Here is an 18,488-nt window from a genome sequence, read left to right on the forward strand (position 1 = left end):
ACCCTTCTCTGGGCTTTCTGTGGGCTGGCCCACCCAGGGACCTCAATGGTTTGGGAGTGGGGTCCCCTGAAAAGAGGGCAGCCAGGAGCCAGTCCTTGGCAAGCCAGACTTTTAACTGTGGAGGCGGCAGCACCTCCAGCCAGGGTAGCCCGACCAAGTCTGGAGCTCTGGAGAGGCACCGTGACCACAGCCTCCAGTCCTTCTGGCTCCACCTCCCTCTCCCCTCCCAGGAACTCCTCCCTCCACCTCCCATCTTTGTCTCTCAATTTTGCAGGCAGTCACCCAAGCCAGGCTGGATGGTGGGCCTGGGGTGCGGCGCCAGATGGGTAACGCCCTGGGCCTGGAGAGGCTGCCGAGCCTCGCCATGCGACATTAGCTCTAGCTGTCATTCCCTAACTTGTCCTTCTCAGCTGCACACACACCACACGCCCCTTCCCCTGCACCCTGTCCCTGGCGCTCTGTCCATGGCCTCTCTTGGCCACTCTCCTGCTTCCCTTGTTCACTGTGCAGCCATGTGCCCTGGGAAGGGGGAGACACTGCTTCGCAGCCATCGGTTCTGCTCTGCTGCTTCTAGACTCTGCGCAGTGGTGGGGGGCTGTCAGAGTTGGGGTCACGCAGGCTGCTGCGCCAGGCACCTGGGGACTGGGCTGCTTGTCAGGAGGGGCAGCTAGTCAATTGGGTGGACATGGGGCAGGCCTTGGACACAAAGGAAGACGTGGACAGAGTGGATGGTGGGCCTGATCCCAGAGGCCACTGGGATTTCCAGACCTGGGATCAGGACAAGGGATGTCTCCCTTCATCTATGAACTTAAACCCCGCGGAACGTCCTGACTCGGCCTTTTGACTAAATGACCCTGGGCGAATCACGGACCCGCTTAGAGCCTCACCTGTCAATAGGGAATAAGAATTCTTAGGCCCCAGGTGGTTAGCAGCAGCATCGGCTCTGATGCAAGAAGAAGCACTTTGTCTGAAGAGGACACACAAGGGTATTCATGCCTCAGGGTTTCAAGAGGAAGAGATTGAGGGGAACCTGGGAGCTGGCTGGGCAGGGTAGGGAGCCCTTCCCAGAGCAGTGGGCCCCCCTTTCCACTCCAGCCCATTTCTCTCCTGTGGCCTCTGGCTCAGCGTTCTCCTGGGACAGAGTCCTTCCTGGGGGGAAGGGACAGATGACCGGGGAGTGGGGTGAGGGCGTGGCCATGGTGAGGCACAGCCCAGGTTTGATCTAGGGACCCTGGGGTGGCAGGGCTTGGGGACCCGCCTGTCCACAGCATGCCCTGCTCTGTGCCTCACAGAACTGCAGGATCTCATGCACATCTCGCGGGCCCGGAAGCCAGCGTTCATCCTGGGCTCCATGAGGGACGAGAAGCGGACGTAAGTGGATTGAGAGTGGGGGCAGAAAGGGGAATGTGTGCGCTTTCCTATCCCTCACCCACCCCCTGTCGTGGGTTCAAGGCTTTTTACTCTGCACCCCCACAGCCAGCGAGATGGCTCTGCTCCTAGTCGTACAGTTCTCAGCAGAGACAGAATTCACTCTGGGGACCAGCCCAGGGTGCCAGGCTTCTTGGATTCAGTGGGGCTGGCGCAGTGTTCTGGCCTCCCTCCCTGACCTCCTCGAGCCATGAGTGGATGGTGGGCCTGATCCCGGAGGCCACTGGAGATGCCCGGGTCCCCCCTGGGGAGATCTCAGCAGCTGCTTCCCGCTGCTCCTACCGGCTTCCTTAACCACCTCCCTCTGCAGAATAGTGGAGTGGGCTGCCTTCCCCAGCACCTGCTCTATACCCAGGCCCATTTTAAGAGGCGGGCCTGGGTAACAGGATGCAAAGAGACGACGCTCAGGCCTTGCCCTTCAGGCATAATCCCGGGTGCTTGGAATCAGTGCCAGCGGGCACGGCAAGGTACCAGGACAAATGCGTTTCCAGCTACTGCTGTCGCCCCCTCCCTTTATTGCTGCGGTTGATTCATTTATTCTGTATTAGTCTCTCATGTTCCTAACAACCTTCCCAGGGAGGAATTAGTAACCTTGTTTCGCAGGTGCAGAGCCTGAGCCCCCGAGAGGTTAAGTGACTTGCTCAGGGTCACAGAGTGAGTGTCAGGGTGGCGACTCACACCCAGGTCTTCCGAACCCACGTCCTTTGTGCTACCCCAGGCTCTCTCTGGGTTCTTTGTGGACTCTATACCTAGTACCAGTGCCCTGCAGGGAAAGCTCTCTTCTCAGAATCAGAGGCAGCTCCACTCCCAGGGCCAGGCAGTGATCGTGCAGCTCTGTGGGTCCTCACACGTCGCACTCACTTCCATGCCACCCTGTTGTGTGCCCTGGAGGTGCCCCTGCCCCATCAGCATTCCCTCCCCTGTGCCCCCTGCATGCTCGTGCACGCACGCACACACACACACAGTATACATGCATGCACGTGCACCCACATGCACCCGCATGCACACGCATGCATGCCCACATGCAAACACATGGACACACGCGCACACACACATGCATGTACACACACACACATACACACACACACACCTGTGCAGGGGCTGAGGTGAGGCAGCTGTACCTGAGGGAGGACCCACATTCCCAAGGGAGGAGAAGCAGATTCCCCAGATTCTGGAGCCTCAGAACCCTCCCTGGAGCGGGGCCAAGGTGAGAGTCCAGAGACCCCTTGGTACCTCCCCACTTGGGCCTTCCAAGCTACAGAGCCCTGCGCCCTCTTGGTTCATGTCTGTCGCCAGTCCCGCATCTTCAGGAGTCTTGCTTGTTTGCTTTGGCCTCCAGCAACAGCATAGCCTCCCCTGCCACCTCTGGACTTACTGGGGGGCTGGGTACCTGGTCCAGGAAAAGACCCCTAGAGGTGGGACCTGGGCCTCCTCCATTTATCAGCCCTCTCGGGCACCTCCTGCATCCCCTTGACACACAGTGCTGTGCAGAGCAGAGCAGAGGTGGCCTCTGCCCTAGTGGAGCTTCCAGGTCAGCGCAGGAGAGAGTAAAAGAAAGATTGCGAATGGAATGGAAGCAGCCTCCACCAGGAAGCAGGTGGAGCAGGCTGGCCGTGCGGGAGGGTCCCGATGGCGTCAGGGCAGGCTTCTCTCAGGCAGTGACATTCAAGCTGAGATGGGAAGATGAGAAGATCAGAGGAAGGTTCCAGGCTGAACCGACCACAAAGGCGTTCCCCCAGGGCATGGCCAGTGAGGACAGGCAGGATGTGGGGAGACGTGTCAGAGCGCTCTGGAAAGCATGTGACTCAAGAGGTGGCAGACCCGGGTCCAGGTCGAGTCCACATCCATGTGACTTGGTTCCCGTCACCTAACCTCTGAGCGACACTCCCTCCTTCACTCAAAAATAAGCACAGAGAGCAGGTACAGTGGCTCCTGCCTGTAGTTCCAGCGATTCAGGAGTCTGAGGTGGGAGGATCACTTGAGCCCAGAAGGTTGAGGCTGCAGTGAACTGTGATTGTGCCACTGCACACCAGCCTGGGTGACAGAGGGAGACCTGTCTCAATCAATCAATCAATAAGGCCAGGCACGGTGGCTTGCGCCTGTAATCCCAGCACTTTGGGAGGCCGAGGCAGGCAGATCACCTGAGGTTGGGAGCTCAAGACCAGCCTGGCCAACATGGAGAAACCCCGTCTCTACTAAAAATACAAAATTAGCTGGGTGTGGTGGCGGGCGCCTGTGATCCTAGCTACTCGGGAGGCTGAGGCAGGAGAATCGCTTGAACCCAGGGGGTGGAGGTTGTGGTAAGCCGAGATCACGTTATTGCACTCCAGCCTGGGCAAAAAGAGTGAAACTCCGTCTCTGAATAAATAAACAAATAAGCACAGGGATGTCAGGAAGGGTCTACCTCAGGGGCGTTTGGGACAATGACATGGGCTAATAATGCTGGTGGTACCCCTCCCACAGCCCCTGACATGAACCTCTTCCTTCCTCCCTACCTGCTCTTCCCCTGCTTCTCCCACCTTGTGTGGAGGACCCTGACACCCACTTACTGCCCGTTCCTGGCCTGGCTGTAGGGCCCGGCCCCTCCTCCCCCAGCCTTGTTTAATTCCAACAGACTTTATCAGGCATCTGCTTTGGGTCAGGCCTGATACTGACCAAAATCAGGTGTCCCAAGTTGGGGAGACTGGCCCAGAGCCTGCTGGGATGGTCCCTGATCAGTGAGATCACCCCCTGGCCTTCTTTTCCCTTTCTCTGTTGCACTCTCCAGCCCCTGAAACACTAGACATTTGTTCCTTTACTGCCCTCACCCCCACCCTCACTGCCCTGCATAGGACAGAAGTTCCTCGGGTCTGTCTGGGTCTGTCTGCCAGGGCACAGCTGCAGGGGACAAGGGCCGTGAGGGCGGATGTAAAGTGCTGGGCTGTGGCCGGACCTTCCTCTCTCCCACTGCTGTTCCCACTTCAGCCACGACCACCTGCTGTGCCTGGACGGAGGAGGAGTGAAAGGCCTCATCATCATCCAGCTCCTCATCGCCATCGAGAAGGCCTCGGGTGTGGCCACCAAGGACCTGTTTGACTGGGTGGCGGGCACCAGCACTGGAGGCATCCTGGCCCTGGCCATTCTGCACGGTGAGGGCGGCCCCGGGGATGGGGCCAGGTGGGGCTGGGGCCTGTCCTCAAAGAGGCCGAGTTCATTTTCAGGGCTTTGCAAAAAGAGAGTGGAGGGGTAGGGGAGGGCTATAAGCCCTTTGTGGAGGTGGGGGTGGGGGCTGCAGGTACTGGGATCCCAAGCTGGAGGGAGAAGGGCTGGGCACATGGGCTTAGGTTTGGGCATCCCCCACCCTCTGGCCACAGAGGGTAGAGCTGGCTGTGAAATTTCAGCATAGGAAGCATTTTCTATCGATTACCTTAACCCGTCCTCCCCTCAACCCTGCAAAGCAGGCACCAGGGGCCACACAGCCTGCACATAAGGAATCCCGTTCCAGGGTGCACGCAGCAGGCAGTCTCAGAAATGAGGAGCCACTGAGCCTCAGGATGCCAGAGCCCTCGCCTGCACACTTCATTTTTACTGGGAAATTTTATTGAAATTAAGTCCCCAGGCCGGGAGGGATGATGTGAAGTCACATAGCTCATCCGTGGAGTTGCTGGGCTGGAGCGCAGTCCCCTAGACTCCCAGCCTGGCACTTCCCAGGCCACAGGCCACTGTGTCGTCTCCTTTCATTGCCACTTTGCAAAGACGCCTAGCTTGCTGGACAGATAGCCGGGTGGCCAGTGTTGTGATGGCTCCTCTCTGGAGCTGTCTGAACTTCTAGGTGCTGACAGGTGGGGAGGGGCACTCCCAGATCAGGGTCCTCAGCTCCCCCCAACCCCCTGGGCATTGTCCTGGGACTCAACATCTCTGACTGGCACCCCTGCCCCTGTGCTGGTCAGATTCCATTTTTCTCCAGAGTGCCCCCACATGTGGATCCTGGTCATGCAAAGTCTTGGAGGTGCCAGGGGAGGACTCCCCACCCTGGGGTGGGTATCAGGGTCTGTGGGCCAGGCCTATGTTGGATGCTAGGGATGCAGAGCTGAGGCAGGCATACCCCCAGCCTCAGGAGCAGGGGGCTCAGGCAGTCCAGGAGGTGCTGGGGACAGAGTCCCATGGATGGAGGAGAAGAGTCATCTGTCAAGTTGCCGGGACTTTAGTGTCCACAGCAGTTTCTTGACTGGTATTTTATTTCCTTTTGGTGATGCTCACCATAGCCCTGCAAGGTGAGCAGATGGGGAAACTAAGAACCAGAGAGGATCGCCCAGTGAACTGGGCAGTCAGGACTGGGTCTCCAGCTGTGCACCCAGCTCTCTCCCCCGGCCTCAGGGTCCTAGCATCCCCTCTCTAGTCTTCCATAGGGTCCAAGGGTGGGCACAAGGTCTGAGCAGGCAGAGTGGGTAGAGTCCTAGCTTCTCCACAAGGGCCACATCCTTCTTCATGGACCATTTCTTCCCCATCCAGGGTCTTGAGACCTTCCCACAAGGTCTGAGCAGGCAGAGTGGGCAGAGTCCTAGCTTCCTCTCCAAAAGGACCACGTCCTTCTTCAGGGACCATTTCTTCCCCATTCCGGGACCATTTCTTCCCCATCCATCCCCCTGGGGAATTTGAGAGGTGTCCTGGCTGACCCTTTGGTGGGCAGATGCCCTCATTTCAGCTACCCTCTGCTTGTACATCCCTGGTCCTGGGGAACTCACTGCCTCACTGGGGAGGTGGGGCAGCTTCTCCTTCCTAGAGGTGCAGCCGGCCCCTTGGCCCTGTCTGTTCTGAAGGCTCAAAGGACAGGGCTGTTCCTTGTTTTCTGTGACAAACAAGGTGGGTCTAACTTTTATAAGCTTTTACTCTTCAGGGGCTCTTCTTTAAGGAAAATAATACAAAATCATGAATACAAAATGAGGTGCAGAGCCTCGGGGCTGCTGAAGCGAGGCTTCAGTGGTTTTTGAGTCTCTCTGTTGCCCAGGCTAGAGTGCAGTGGTGCAGCTCAACTCACTGCAACCTCCGCTCCCGGGTTCACGCGATTCTCCTGCCTCTCAGCCTGCCGAGCAGCTGGGATTACAGGCTCCTGCCACCACACCTGGTGAATTTTTGTATTTTTAGTAGAGACGGGGTTTCACCATGTTGGGCAGGCTGGTCTCAAACTCCTGACCTCAAGTGCTCCACCCGCCTCAGCCTCCCAAAGTGCAGGGATTACAGGCGTGAGCCACCATGCCCAGCCGGAAGGGGGCTTCTGTCTGTCTGGAAAGTTGCAAAGGAAGGGCCCAGAATGTGGGTTTGCTTAGGCCTCGGTAAACCCGCTTCCTCCTGCCACCTCCTGCGCTCAGGCCCTCTGTAGGCTGTTCTCTGGGAGCCCTGCGTGTGGCCGTTGCATCTCCCCACCTCCGACCCCCTTATTCCTAGGTAAGTCCATGGCCTACATGCGTGGCGTGTACTTTCGCATGAAGGATGAGGTGTTCCGTGGCTCCAGGCCCTACGAGTCCGGGCCCCTGGAGGAATTCCTGAAGCGGGAATTTGGGGAGCACACCAAGATGACGGACGTCAAGAAACCCAAGTAAGCCTGGCGCACTGGGGCCGTGACCGCAGCTGTGCCCACTGTGGCTGTTCCCTGGGGACAGAGGGCTCCCTGTCCTGCTGGGGGAGGGGGAAAGCACCCCACGCTTGAGGGGAGCAGAGGGAACCCCCTTCCCAGGGAGGCAGAGGGCTGGAGTGTGGTTCTCACTTGGGCATGCAGACACCTGCTGCGCGCAGGAGGGGTGTGGCCTGGTGGGCCTGGCTCTGCCCTGCCTGGCCAAGGGTCTGGGACTTGCCTGGAAAGAGCCTGGGCCTCCCTTCTCTGAGACCACCTGGGCAGAGGCTGGGTTTTTGCTGACCAGGCAAAAAGAACCCACTGGCCTTTCAAATGACACGGCTAAATCTTTTCTCACATTTCAGACAGCACTTGCTCCCAGGATCAGACTACTAGGTTATAATCAGAGGGCTTTAGTCCTGCCTTTAATTTAAGGTCTATAAGACTTGAACTAATTTAAGTCAGACTAAAGGAGAAAGTCACATTTCTAGGAAGCATTTGTTTGGGAGGCCCCAATCCTAGGACTAAGCAATGCATCCCATTTGGGGCCGGATGAAAGGTGTGTTCCAGGAGGAGCATTTTGAGCATTTCTGAGTGGATTTTTTTCATATTTTGAAAGTGAGTCTCTCCCAGTCTTAGGGGCCCGGCATCCTGTCTGTGGTCTTCCCCAGGGTCCAAGGCCAGGGACCTTAAATCTTTTTCCCACTCTGTGGCTTGTCTTTTTGCTCTGTGGTGTTTCTAGGTTTATTTTTATTTTTTTTAATTTTTTTGGTGGGCCCATGTTCTTAATGGGGTAGATAATATTTATAAATATTTTTCTTCTTGTAGTTTGTGATTTTTTCCTTTCTCTCTTTTTTTTGAAAAAGGGTCTTGCTTTGGGGCCCAGGCTGGAGTATATTGCCATGAACACGGTTTACTGCGGCCTCAACCTCCTGGGCTCAAGCAGTCCTCCCATCTCAGCCTCCTGAGTAGCTGGGACTACTGGCATGTGCCAACACGTGTATTTTTTGTAGAGATGGGGTTTCACCATGTTGCCCAGGCTAGTCTTGAACTCCTGAGCTCAGGTGATCCTCCCGCCTTGGCCTCCCGTTACAGGCGTCAGCCACCGTGCCCAGCCTAGTTTGTGCTTGTTATGTCTCATTCACGAACCCCTTTGCTGCCCCCAGGCAGCATGCGATTCTCCTGTGTCAAGTTGAAAAGCTCTCTAGATCTGCCTTTTACATTGAGATCTTTTATCAACCCGGAATTGATTTTTGTATGAGGGTGAAGTCCAAGATCCAATTGAATGTTTTCCACATGGTTGGATGATTGGCCGATTTTCCCAGCCCCATCTGTGAAGTCCGTCCTTCCCTCTGCTTCCTCAGCAGTGGGTCAAGCGTCCCTCTGTGCCTGGATCTGCTCCAGGCTGTGTTCTGTTCCACTGGTTGGAAAGCTGTCCCTGTGCCCGGACCACAGAGCATAAATGACTCCAGCTGTGTGGTGAGTCCTGGTGTCTGGACGGCAGATCCTCCACCTTGGCCTTCTTCAAGAACATCATGGCTATTCTTTTTTTTTTTTTTTTTTTTTTTTTTTTTTTTTTTTTTTTTTTTTTGAGACGGAGTCTCGCTCTGTCACCCAGGCTGGAGTGCAGTGGCCGGATCTCAGCTCAGCTCACTGCAAGCTCCGCCTCCCGGCTTTACGCCATTCTCCTGCCTCAGCCTCCCGAGTAGCTGGGACTACAGGCGCCCACTACCTCGCCCGGCTAGTTTTTTGTATTTTTTAGTAGAGACGGGGTTTCACCGTATTAGCCAGGATGGTCTCGATCTCCTGACCTCATGATCCGCCCGTCTCGGCCTCCCAAAGTGCTGGGATTACAGGCTTGAGCCACCGCGCCCGGCCCATTGTGGCTATTCTTGGGGGCGGTAGAGAGAAGCGGATACAAGCATTGACCCTGAAGTTTCTACCTCTTCTCAAAAGTAGGAATATGCCAGGCATGGTGGCTCAAGCCTGTAATCCCAGCTCTTTGGGAGGCTGAGGCAGAAGGATCACTTGAGGCCAGGAGTTCGAGACCAGCCTGGGCAACATAGTGAGACCCTCATCTCTACAACAAAATTAAAACTAACAGGTAGCTGGGCATGGTGGCGTTATGGCTGTAGTCCCAGCTACTTGAGAGGCTGAGGTGGGAGGATCACTTGAGCCCTGGAGGCTGAGGCTACAGTGGTCTGTGATCCCATCACTGCTCTCCAGCCTGGGCAATAGAGTGAGACCCTGCCTTAAAAAAAACACACACACACACACACACACAAATTATAAAAAGAAAAATATTTATAAATTCTACTCCATTAAAAACATGGTTCCACCCAAATAAATACAACAAAAACATCATAAAGGGAGTAAAAAGACAAGCCACAGAGTAGGAGAAAAGGGCCGGATGCAGTGGCTCACGCCTGTAATCCCAGCACTTTGGGAGGCCGAGGCAGGTGGATCACGAGGTCAAGAGTTCAAGACCAGCCTGACCAAGATGGTGAAAACCTGTCTCTACTAAAAATACAAAAATTAGCCAGGCGCAGTGGCAGGCGCCTGTAATCCCAGCTACTCGGGAGGCTGAGGAAGGAGAATTGCTTGAACCTGGTGGGTGGAGGTTGCAGTGAGCTGAGATCGTGCCACTGACTCCAGCCTGGGCGACAGAGTGATACTCCATCTCAAAAAAAAAAAAAAAAAAAAAAGAGTAGGATAAAAGATTTCAAATCCATACATCCATCAAAGGACTCATTTTCAAAATATGAAAAGATCATTCAGAAATGCTCAAAATAGTAACCACCATTTTGCTTTCTCTTCCTATGAGTTTGACTACTCCAGGTACTGTTAAGTAAAATTTGTGGGGGATAATTGGTTTGGACCAGGATTCTGTACCAGGCCCAACAGACCAAACCAATATGGAGTCACTCATGCCAAGTGAACCTAGTTAGCTTAGGCATATACCCATGTAATAAATAGCTGAGTTCTGGTTAGCTACAACAGCTGAGCTTTAATCAATCATAGATGGCCACCTGATTCAAACAAGGCAAACCAATTAAGCTCCACACGTCACTTTGGTTTTCAGCCCATCAACGCTGCCTGACCACGTTTCAGGCCAGAGTTCTTTGAACCTATTCTGGTTTTGTGGGCTGTCTCTCAGTTCATCAATAAAAGCCAATTAACATCTTTAAATTTGTTGCAATTTTATCTTTGACAGTACCTTATGTAAGTGGAATCATACAGTATTTGTCTTTTTGTGACTGGCTGGCTTTCTTTCTTTCTTTCTTTCCTTTCTTTCTTTCTTTTTTTAGACAGGGTCTTGCTCTTATCACCCAGGCTGAATGCAGTGGCACAATCTCGGCTCACTGCAATTTCCACTTCCTGGGTTCAAGTGATTCTCCTGTCTCAGCCTCCCAAGTAGCTGGGATTACAGGTGCCCGCCACCACACCCAGCTAATTTTTTGTATTTCAGTACAGACAGAGTTTCACCATGTTGACCAGGCCGGTCTTGAACTCCTAACCTCGTGATCCACCCACCTCGGCCTCCCAAACTGCTGGGATTACAGGCGTGAGCCACCGCACCCGGCCATGACTGGCTTATTTCACTTGGCATCCATGTTGTAGCGTGTGTCAGAATTTCCTTCCTTTTTAAGGCTGAAAAACTCCATTGTCTGTATCCACCACGTTTTGCTTCTCCATTCATCCACTGATGGATATTTTGGTTGCCACCTTTTGGCTATTGTAAATAACACTGCTGTGAACGTCAGGTGTGCAAGTACCTGTTTGAGGCCTACTCTCTATTACTAGTGCCTTCTCCAGAGAGAATTCTGATGGGTTCAGTTTGATCATATTTTAAGATTTTTGTGTCCATGCTGCTGGGGAGCTTGACCTGTTTTTTCCTATTTGGGGTTTTGAGGAAATATTTCCTCTTTTTATTTTTTTTGGAAGAGTGAGTGTAATAGTGACTTTATTTTGAATTTATGGTAGAACTTCATAGTAAATTCTTCTAGGCTTGGAGTTTGCTTGATGGGAAGATTTTTGATGATGGAATTAATTTCTTTAGTGGTTGTAAGACCACTTGGGATTTCTAAATACCTTTTTGAGTTAGTTTTGGTTAAGTGAGGTTTTTCTAGGAATGTGTCCATTTCATCTAAATCTTCAAGCTTACTGGCATAGAGTGGTTCAAAAAAAAATTTTTTTTTTTGAGACGGAGTTTCACTCTTGTCACCCAGGCTGGAGTGCAATGGTGTGATCTTGGCTCACTGCAGCCTCCTCCTCCTGGGTTCAAACAATTCTTCTGCTTCAGCCTCCCAAGTAGCTGGGATTACAGGCATGCGCCACAACGCCTAATTTTTGTATTATTAGTAAAGACGGGGTTTCACCATGTTGGCTAGGCTGGTCTCGAACTCCTGACCTCACGTGATCCACCTGCCTCGGCCTCCCAAAGTGCTGGGATTACAGGCATGAGCCACTGCAGCCAGCCGATTCTCCTTTTTCTAATGTCTGCAGTGTCTGTTGATGCGGCCCCCTTTTCTTTCCTGATTCTGATAACAGATAACAGACATGTTTTATCAGTCTTGCCACAGGTTTTTCCATTGGATTAGCCTCTCAAAAAAACCACCTTTTGCCGAATTGCCCTCCCAAGGTTGGACCAATCTGACACTCCTCCAGCACTGCCGGAGAGAGCCTGTTTTTGGAAGATGGTGGGGGGAGAAGCCCACCTATCCCAAACAGAGATTGGAGTAGGCACTCTGCTGCCCAAGGCCCTGGGGTGTGAATGGCGGGGAAGGGGAAAGGCGAATGGGCGGGTGGCTCAGCAGTCCTCCTGCCTCATTTCTCTCCAGGGTGATGCTGACAGGGACACTGTCTGACCGGCAACCAGCTGAACTCCACCTCTTCCGGAACTACGATGCTCCAGAAACTGTCCGGGAGCCTCGTTTCAACCAGAACGTTAACCTCAGGCCTCCAGCTCAGCCCTCAGGTTTAAACCATGTTTGATGCATCCATGGGAAGCGACTGGCCCGAGAGGCTGCAGGGTGGTGGGTGGGAGTCGTGCACTTGCCATCAGGCACCCTCACTGTGCCACCAGCCCACCCACTGTAGTGGTCTTTATTGGCTGAGGACAGGGATTGCAGGGGAGCTGTCAGGCCCCCGGCAGGTTAGAAAAGTCCCTGGAAAGTTCTCAGCTGTACCTGCCTTCCACCAGGACGAACTGGCCAGACAGTGTAGCCTTGTGGGTCCTGCTTCTGTAGAGTTCCCAGCCTCCCCTCTTCCCCCACCCCCAGCCCCCCACATGCACACCCTGAGATCTGGAGCGCATGGGTTTTATACCAGTTCCTTGTGCCACTGGGCCACCCTCCTTCCCCGCCCCTAGACCAGCTGGTGTGGCGGGCAGCCCGAAGCAGCGGGGCAGCTCCTACTTACTTCCGACCCAATGGGCGCTTCCTGGACGGCGGGCTGCTGGCCAACAACCCCACACTGGATGCCATGACCGAGATCCATGAGTACAATCAGGACCTGATCCGCAAGGTGAGTGCCGCAGGCCAAATGCCTGGACCCGCCGCTCCCTGGAGCCAATCCTGTTTCAGCAAACCGTGCTAGGGACTGACCCCCAGGACAGCAGGTGGCTTTTACACATGCACTTATTCATATGTGCACGCAGGGCAACTTGATCTCACTGGAACCTGTTCCGCGGGTGGGGTCTGCCTGAAGCACTGTGCTAAGGGGGGGTCTGAGGACCACTGTGCTCTAAGTGTGCATGAATGGGGAGGGCAGCATGCGTACCATGAACGTACCCCTCGAGCCAGCCTGGGGACAGGACACGTGTTTGCCCTTGAGCTCACCTCTGTGGCTAGACAGTCCACCAGGAATTCCTGCCCCCACCGGTTGCTGGCGCTGTGGTGGAGGACCGTGATGCCTCTGCTAAAACGCCTGGGGGCTCGGAAAGGGCTCCATGGAACAGGGGACCCATCCTGAGGCCTTTGGGGACAGAGCAGTGCAGAATCAGTGATCTGGAGGAAAAGCAGCAGCCCTCCCCCTGCGGAGGTACAGCAGAGGCTGGCAGGACCCAGCATGCTAGGGGAGGCCCTGTGGTGCGGCGGGCAGTGGGTGACCAGGGTGGGCGAGCACGGTGGCTGAGCTCGGGCCCTGGAGCCAGAGCGCATCTGGGGGTCCTGATTCTGCCCGCGCTCACTGCAGCTACTGAATGGGGCCATTATAGCGCCTGCCTGGGGAGGCTGCGAGGCCTTGGCATGCTGTTGGCTGTGAAATGTTCACAGCAGCGCCGGGAGCCTCAGCTCCATCCTTGATGCTGTGGTTTCCCGAAGCCCCAGGGCATCCTGGGCGGCGCAGCAGAGGCTCTGGGCGGACAGAGAAGGGAGCGCCCTCTAGGGGCCAGACCAGGCAGGGCGGGCTTCCTGCAGGCGGCAGAGACTGTCAGACCCTAGCCAGTCTAACTCTCCTATTGCGTGCGGATGGGGAGCCTGGGACCCCAAGTGGGAGGCATCACCCAAGATCATCCTGCAAATTGGCAGCAGAGCTTGTTCGGAAACAAACAAGAGAAGCAGCGGCCGGGCACGGTGGCTCACGTCTGTAATCCCAGCACTTTGGGAGGCCGAGGCAAGCGGATCACGAGGTCAGGAGATCTAGACCATCCTGGCTAACACGGTGAAACCCCGTCTCTACTAAAAATACAAAAAAATTAGCCGGGCGTAGTGGCAGGTGCCTGTAGTCCCAGCTACTCGGGAGGTTGAGGCAGGAGAATGGTGTGAACCCAGGAGGTGGAGCTTGCAGTGAGCCAAGATCGCACCACTGCAGCCCAGCCTGGGCAACACAGCGAGACTCTGTCTCAAAAAAAAAAAAAAAAAAAAAAGAGAGAGAGAGAGGCAACACCCAGGGCTCGGGTTCAAGCCTTAGCCCCTACTTCCCTACCATGTGGCCCTGGCAGCTGCTTCCGGGCCTGAGCTTTGCTGAGAGCCCTCATTTGCAAACTGGGTGATTGGTGCCCTCTCCACAGACTGGCTGGAGATTAAATGAAGTAATGATGCAAACACCTGGCAAATCACTGACACCAAGAAACACCCTCTACCTTTCCTCCCCTGGCCGCGACTTGAGTTGGGCCAGGATCAGATGGGGTGAGCGGGATCCTTCTCGCAGCTGGTGTATGTGTGGTCCTGTTGGTACAAAGGTGCTATCCTGAGCAGATGGCATGTGATGCCCGCACCAGCCCTTCCGGGGGTGGCTGGAAATCATGTCAGGCGTGCTCTTGCCACCAGAGACCTCTTGCCCTGTTCTCATGTGCCGCAGAGCCCAGTCTTGGGCCTCCCCTTGACGCTCCCCTTACCTGTAGAAGGTCCTTTCTGACTGCCCCTGTCCTGTTCCCAACAGGGTCAGGCCAACAAGGTGAAGAAACTCTCCATCGTTGTCTCCCTGGGGACAGGGAGGTCCCCACAGGTGCCTGTGACCTGTGTGGATGTCTTCCGTCCCAGCAACCCCTGGGAACTGGCCAAGACTGTTTTTGGGGCCAAGGAACTGGGCAAGATGGTGGTGGACTGTGTGAGTGTGGGCCCCTCCCCCAGGCCACTTCCCTCAGGGTCTGCAGCCCAGGTGGGTGGCTTCCCCTCATCTTGTGGGGCCTTTGGTGTCGGGGGAGACAGCAGGGCTGTGTCCATCGCCTTTAGCCAGCTGGAGGGAGAGAGAGTCCCCAATTCGGAGTCTCAGGGCAGGGTAGGGACCCTCAGTGACCACCAGCAGGGGGGTTTTCAAACCCTTTTTAGCTGTAGATCCCTTTCTGCAAACATAGCCCAGTGTAGAAGCCCAGAATGGACAAAAGCTCCAGAGTGGGCTGGGCACTCACCCCTATAATCCCAGCACGTTGGGAGGCTAAGGTGGGTGAATCACTTGAGCCCAGCAGTTTGAGACCAGGCTGAGCAATATAATGAGACTTCGTCTCTACAAAAAAATTAAAAACTTAGCCGGACATGGTGGTGTGTGCCTGTGGTCCCAGCTACTCAGGAGGCTGAGGTGGGAGGATTGCTTAAGCCCAAGAGGCAGAGGCTGCAGTGAGCTGTGATCATGCCACTGCACTCCAGCCTGGGCAACAGAAGGAGACCTTGTCTCAAAAAAATAAAAATAAAAAAAAAAGAAAGAAACTTCAGGGAGAGGGGACATGGAGGCCTGTCCACTCAGCCACTGCCCTTTTCCCAGCTCACCTGCTACACTTTTCCCAACTCACCATCCCTGAAAGGGCACTGCTGAGACCTCTGCCCCTCTGATTGCACAGCTGGGACAGTCCCTGCAGTCCCAGGAAGGGGTTTTGCCTGAGCCACTCTGCTGCTGTGTGGCTCAGCCCGACTCGAAAGAGCCTGGGGCTCCCGAGGCCAGGGCTCTGAGAGTGCAGGGCAGGGCCAGGCGGAGTGCGAGCCAGGTGGGGTGTGGGCCCGGCGCTCAGCAAGGCTGCTTTTCACCAGTGCACGGATCCAGACGGGCGGGCTGTGGACCGGGCGCGGGCCTGGTGCGAGATGGTCGGCATCCAGTACTTCAGGTGAGGGCTCAGCCGCCCCAGCCCTTGGCCCCGTGCCCTGGCCTGGTCGGTCTCACCGACCTTCCCTTCCCAGCCCTGGTGTGGACTTTCCCTTTCCCCAAGGGTCTGCTCTGTTCCCCAAGCCCACCCTGGTGCCAGCTGGCATCCCCTGCCCAGCCTGAGCATCCTAGGGTGACCCCCTCCTCCTGGCCCGAACAGATTGAACCCCCAGCTGGGGACGGACATCATGCTGGATGAGGTCAGTGACACAGTGCTGGTCAACGCCCTCTGGGAGACCGAGGTCTACATCTATGAGCACCGTGAGGAGTTCCAGAAGCTCATCCAGCTGCTGCTCTCACCCTGAGGGCCCCCGGCCTCTTGCCGGCCCCAACGGACCTCATCCATTCAGCCCCTGCAGGCCAGGCCCAGCCACTGTCCTCCCAGGCAGATCCGGGCCCAGGCAGCTCTGCATCCATAGACAAGGCCTGGGAGAATGCCAAGCTGCCTGCCCGAGGCTGGTCCTGAAGGCCTCTCTCCCACTAACCCCGCCTTCCAGCACTTTCTGTCATTCCAGGCTGGGAAAGTCTAGAGCCCGCTTTGGCCCTTTCCCTGACTGTAAAGGACAACTGACTCCCCCATCAGCTCAAACATTAAGGGTACCCGGGTGCAACTGTGCCCCTGCCCCCAGCCACAGCCTCCCTGAGGGCCTGTGGGGCTGCCTCCGCCCTAGCCCCTAGCAAGGGCATTCCCAGGCTTCCTAGTGGGTGCAGCCCACTCCCTCTGCCATCTGCTCCGTTACCTGAGGGCTGGGACTAGAGAAATGGGGTGTCCTGCACCCCATCAGCCAGGAAAGCCCAGGCCGCAGGAGCAGGATGCCCGTTCGACTTTACCCCTCACACCGGCCCAGCTGCTCACACTGCCCCACCCCGAGAACTCTCAGCTCTCGAAGGTCATTCCTGGGGGTTTCTTCTTCCCAATGGAAGTGGCTTAAGAGCCAAAACTGTGAAATAAACCATTTGGATTCGAGTCCACCTGTGTTGTGTGTGCAGTGGTGTGAGTTCCCCCTGCTCCCCTGAACCCCAACTCCTCTCAGCCTTGACCCTCGGCCTTGACCAGCCTTTTCCGGCCCTTAGGGTGTTCAGAGGCAGCTGCCAGGCCCACAAAGCCCAGGCAGGCCCAAGGGGGGACACAATCCTCAGCCTCATCTTGGAGGACCCAGGGAGAGCCCCATTTGTCACCCAGAGAGGCCGGGGACTCTGCATGGACAGGCAGCGCATGTGCAGGGCCAAGGTCTGCCCAGGACTGGGCAACTCCAGTGTCTGTGCTGCTGCAGCTCCAGCAGGTGGAGGAGCTGGGCGGGCCAGAGTGGCTTTGGAAGCCACAGAGGGCGTGGCCCCACGGTGAGCTGCAGGCCGGAGGACAGTGAGAAGTACAGCAGCGTTGCCCTCCAGCGGCTGCGTCCGCTGGGTCTGGCAGAGAGGGTCCTGGGGGAGGGCATTGGGCAATACCAACCCAGTAAGGTGGGCAATGCCTGGTATAGGCAGGTGGGAGGGTGGGGCCCCCCAGGGTCAGGGGTCCTTGAGGAGGGGGTGGCCCAGGAGGGGGCTCATCCACATGGGCACTTGTATCAGCCCACGGCTCCGAGGGGTGAATAATTGAAGGGCAGGTCACACGAGCCCGCCCGTCACAGGATGCCTTCCCCACCGGGTCCGGTTACGCCCCAGATCACATTCTGACATCCCGAGCTGGTGAATAATTAAGCTGCCACTCCTCTGAGGCAGGCCTCCATCTCCAGGTCCCTCTCTGCAGCTTCCTCGCTGCCGGCCGAGCCGTGGGCACCTGAGGAACTACCCACCACTGCTCCCAGCTGTGCCATCACCACCAGCTCCCTGCCTGCTGCTCAGACCCGGCGACAGCCCCTCCATGGCCCCCGAGATGGACCAGTTCTACAGGTCCACCATGGCCATCTACAAGGTGAGCGCGTGCGTGGCCAAGCCAGGGCCTGAGCCCCTCCTCCCAGGGTACAGAAGTCATGCCCGCTCTGGAGGACGGAGGGCCAGCCGGGGCTGCAGGTGTCCTGGAAAGGGAAGCCTGGAGCCAGGCTGGGCCGGGGTGGGTACGGGGGTAAGGATGCCTGAGAGCACTCAGCCACACAGCAGGAACCCCCAACTCCCAGATGCTGGACAAGGCAGGAGAGGGTCCAGGGCCCAGGGTGGGGAGAGCTGAGAGTCTGGATGAGAATGGCCTGGCTGCCCGGCCTGGGAATGAAGACCCATTCTCTCTCTCTGTCTCATTTCTGAGCCCCTCACTCAGACTTCCTACTTCACCCCCAGGGGGTTGCTGCAGCCGCCACAGACATTTAGCACCTCCTGTGTGCAAGATCCTTTCACCTGTAAGCCTCAGGCCACCCACCTGTGAAGTCAAAAATGACCACCCTGTTTGATAGATGAGAAAACTGAGACCAAATGGGTTAAACAGCTCATTCAAGGTCATGGAGGGAGGGAGAGGCACTGCTGGGACTTGAACCGAGACCCAAGTCCAAGTCCAGGCCTAAGTCCAGGCCCGTCTCCACCATCCAGGGAGCTCTCTGCCCTGCCCCAGCCTGGGGTGGCTCACACTAATCCAGCCACAGCCCTGCCTACGGCGGGGCTGTTCTTGGAGGAGGGCAAGAGCTGCCCTTGCTCCTGGGGCGACTGTTGGCAGCCCCATGTGTCTAGCCCAGCAAGGCCTGGACACAGGGCAGGGCTGAGCGGTGCCCAGTGGGGACCACAGCGGGTGGGCCAGCTTCAGCCCAGCGGGAGGAGAACCTTCCAGGTGCACCATCTCGGGAGGTACCTCGGTCCTGCCAGAGCAGGTGTGAGCAGGAGCTGGTTGTGAGGGGACCATAGGTTGGAACAGGACCCCAAAAGATGGACTCTGAGGTCCCGCAGCCAAGAGCCAGGATTCTGGGTG

The 18,488-nt window shown here is 56.3% G+C and overlaps 3 protein-coding genes across 8 annotated transcripts in view; 2 read left to right on the forward strand and 1 right to left on the reverse strand.

Moving 5' to 3' along the window:
- The window catches only part of PLA2G6 (phospholipase A2 group VI), a 72,955-nt gene extending 56,391 nt beyond the window's left edge, over nucleotides 1–16,564 (forward strand). For all 5 annotated transcript variants that reach the window (XM_050806187.1, XM_050806189.1, XM_050806186.1 and 2 more), the window contains 8 exons: nucleotides 1,293–1,371; nucleotides 4,393–4,556; nucleotides 6,853–7,003; nucleotides 11,860–11,996; nucleotides 12,390–12,544; nucleotides 14,402–14,569; nucleotides 15,484–15,557; nucleotides 15,756–16,564. In XM_050806187.1, coding sequence (XP_050662144.1) covers nucleotides 1,293–1,371; nucleotides 4,393–4,556; nucleotides 6,853–7,003; nucleotides 11,860–11,996; nucleotides 12,390–12,544; nucleotides 14,402–14,569; nucleotides 15,484–15,557; nucleotides 15,756–15,900 — 1,073 coding nt within the window. In that variant the 3' untranslated portion in view covers nucleotides 15,901–16,564. The remainder of the gene's footprint in view (nucleotides 1–1,292; nucleotides 1,372–4,392; nucleotides 4,557–6,852; nucleotides 7,004–11,859; nucleotides 11,997–12,389; nucleotides 12,545–14,401; nucleotides 14,570–15,483; nucleotides 15,558–15,755) is intronic.
- Nucleotides 1–18,488, reverse strand: part of CBY1 (chibby family member 1, beta catenin antagonist) — a 628,117-nt gene that overhangs the window by 514,796 nt on the left and 94,833 nt on the right. The gene's annotated exons all lie outside the window — the stretch shown is intronic.
- The window catches only part of BAIAP2L2 (BAR/IMD domain containing adaptor protein 2 like 2), a 30,870-nt gene continuing 29,680 nt past the window's right edge, over nucleotides 17,299–18,488 (forward strand). Inside the window, exon 1 of the mRNA XM_050806227.1 lies at nucleotides 17,299–17,510. Within this exon, the coding sequence (XP_050662184.1) occupies nucleotides 17,460–17,510 (51 nt within the window). The 5' untranslated portion in view covers nucleotides 17,299–17,459. The remainder of the gene's footprint in view (nucleotides 17,511–18,488) is intronic.

Source organism: Macaca thibetana, chromosome 10, assembly GCF_024542745.1.
Source record: "Macaca thibetana thibetana isolate TM-01 chromosome 10, ASM2454274v1, whole genome shotgun sequence".
NCBI classification, from domain to species: Eukaryota; Metazoa; Chordata; class Mammalia; order Primates; family Cercopithecidae; genus Macaca; species Macaca thibetana.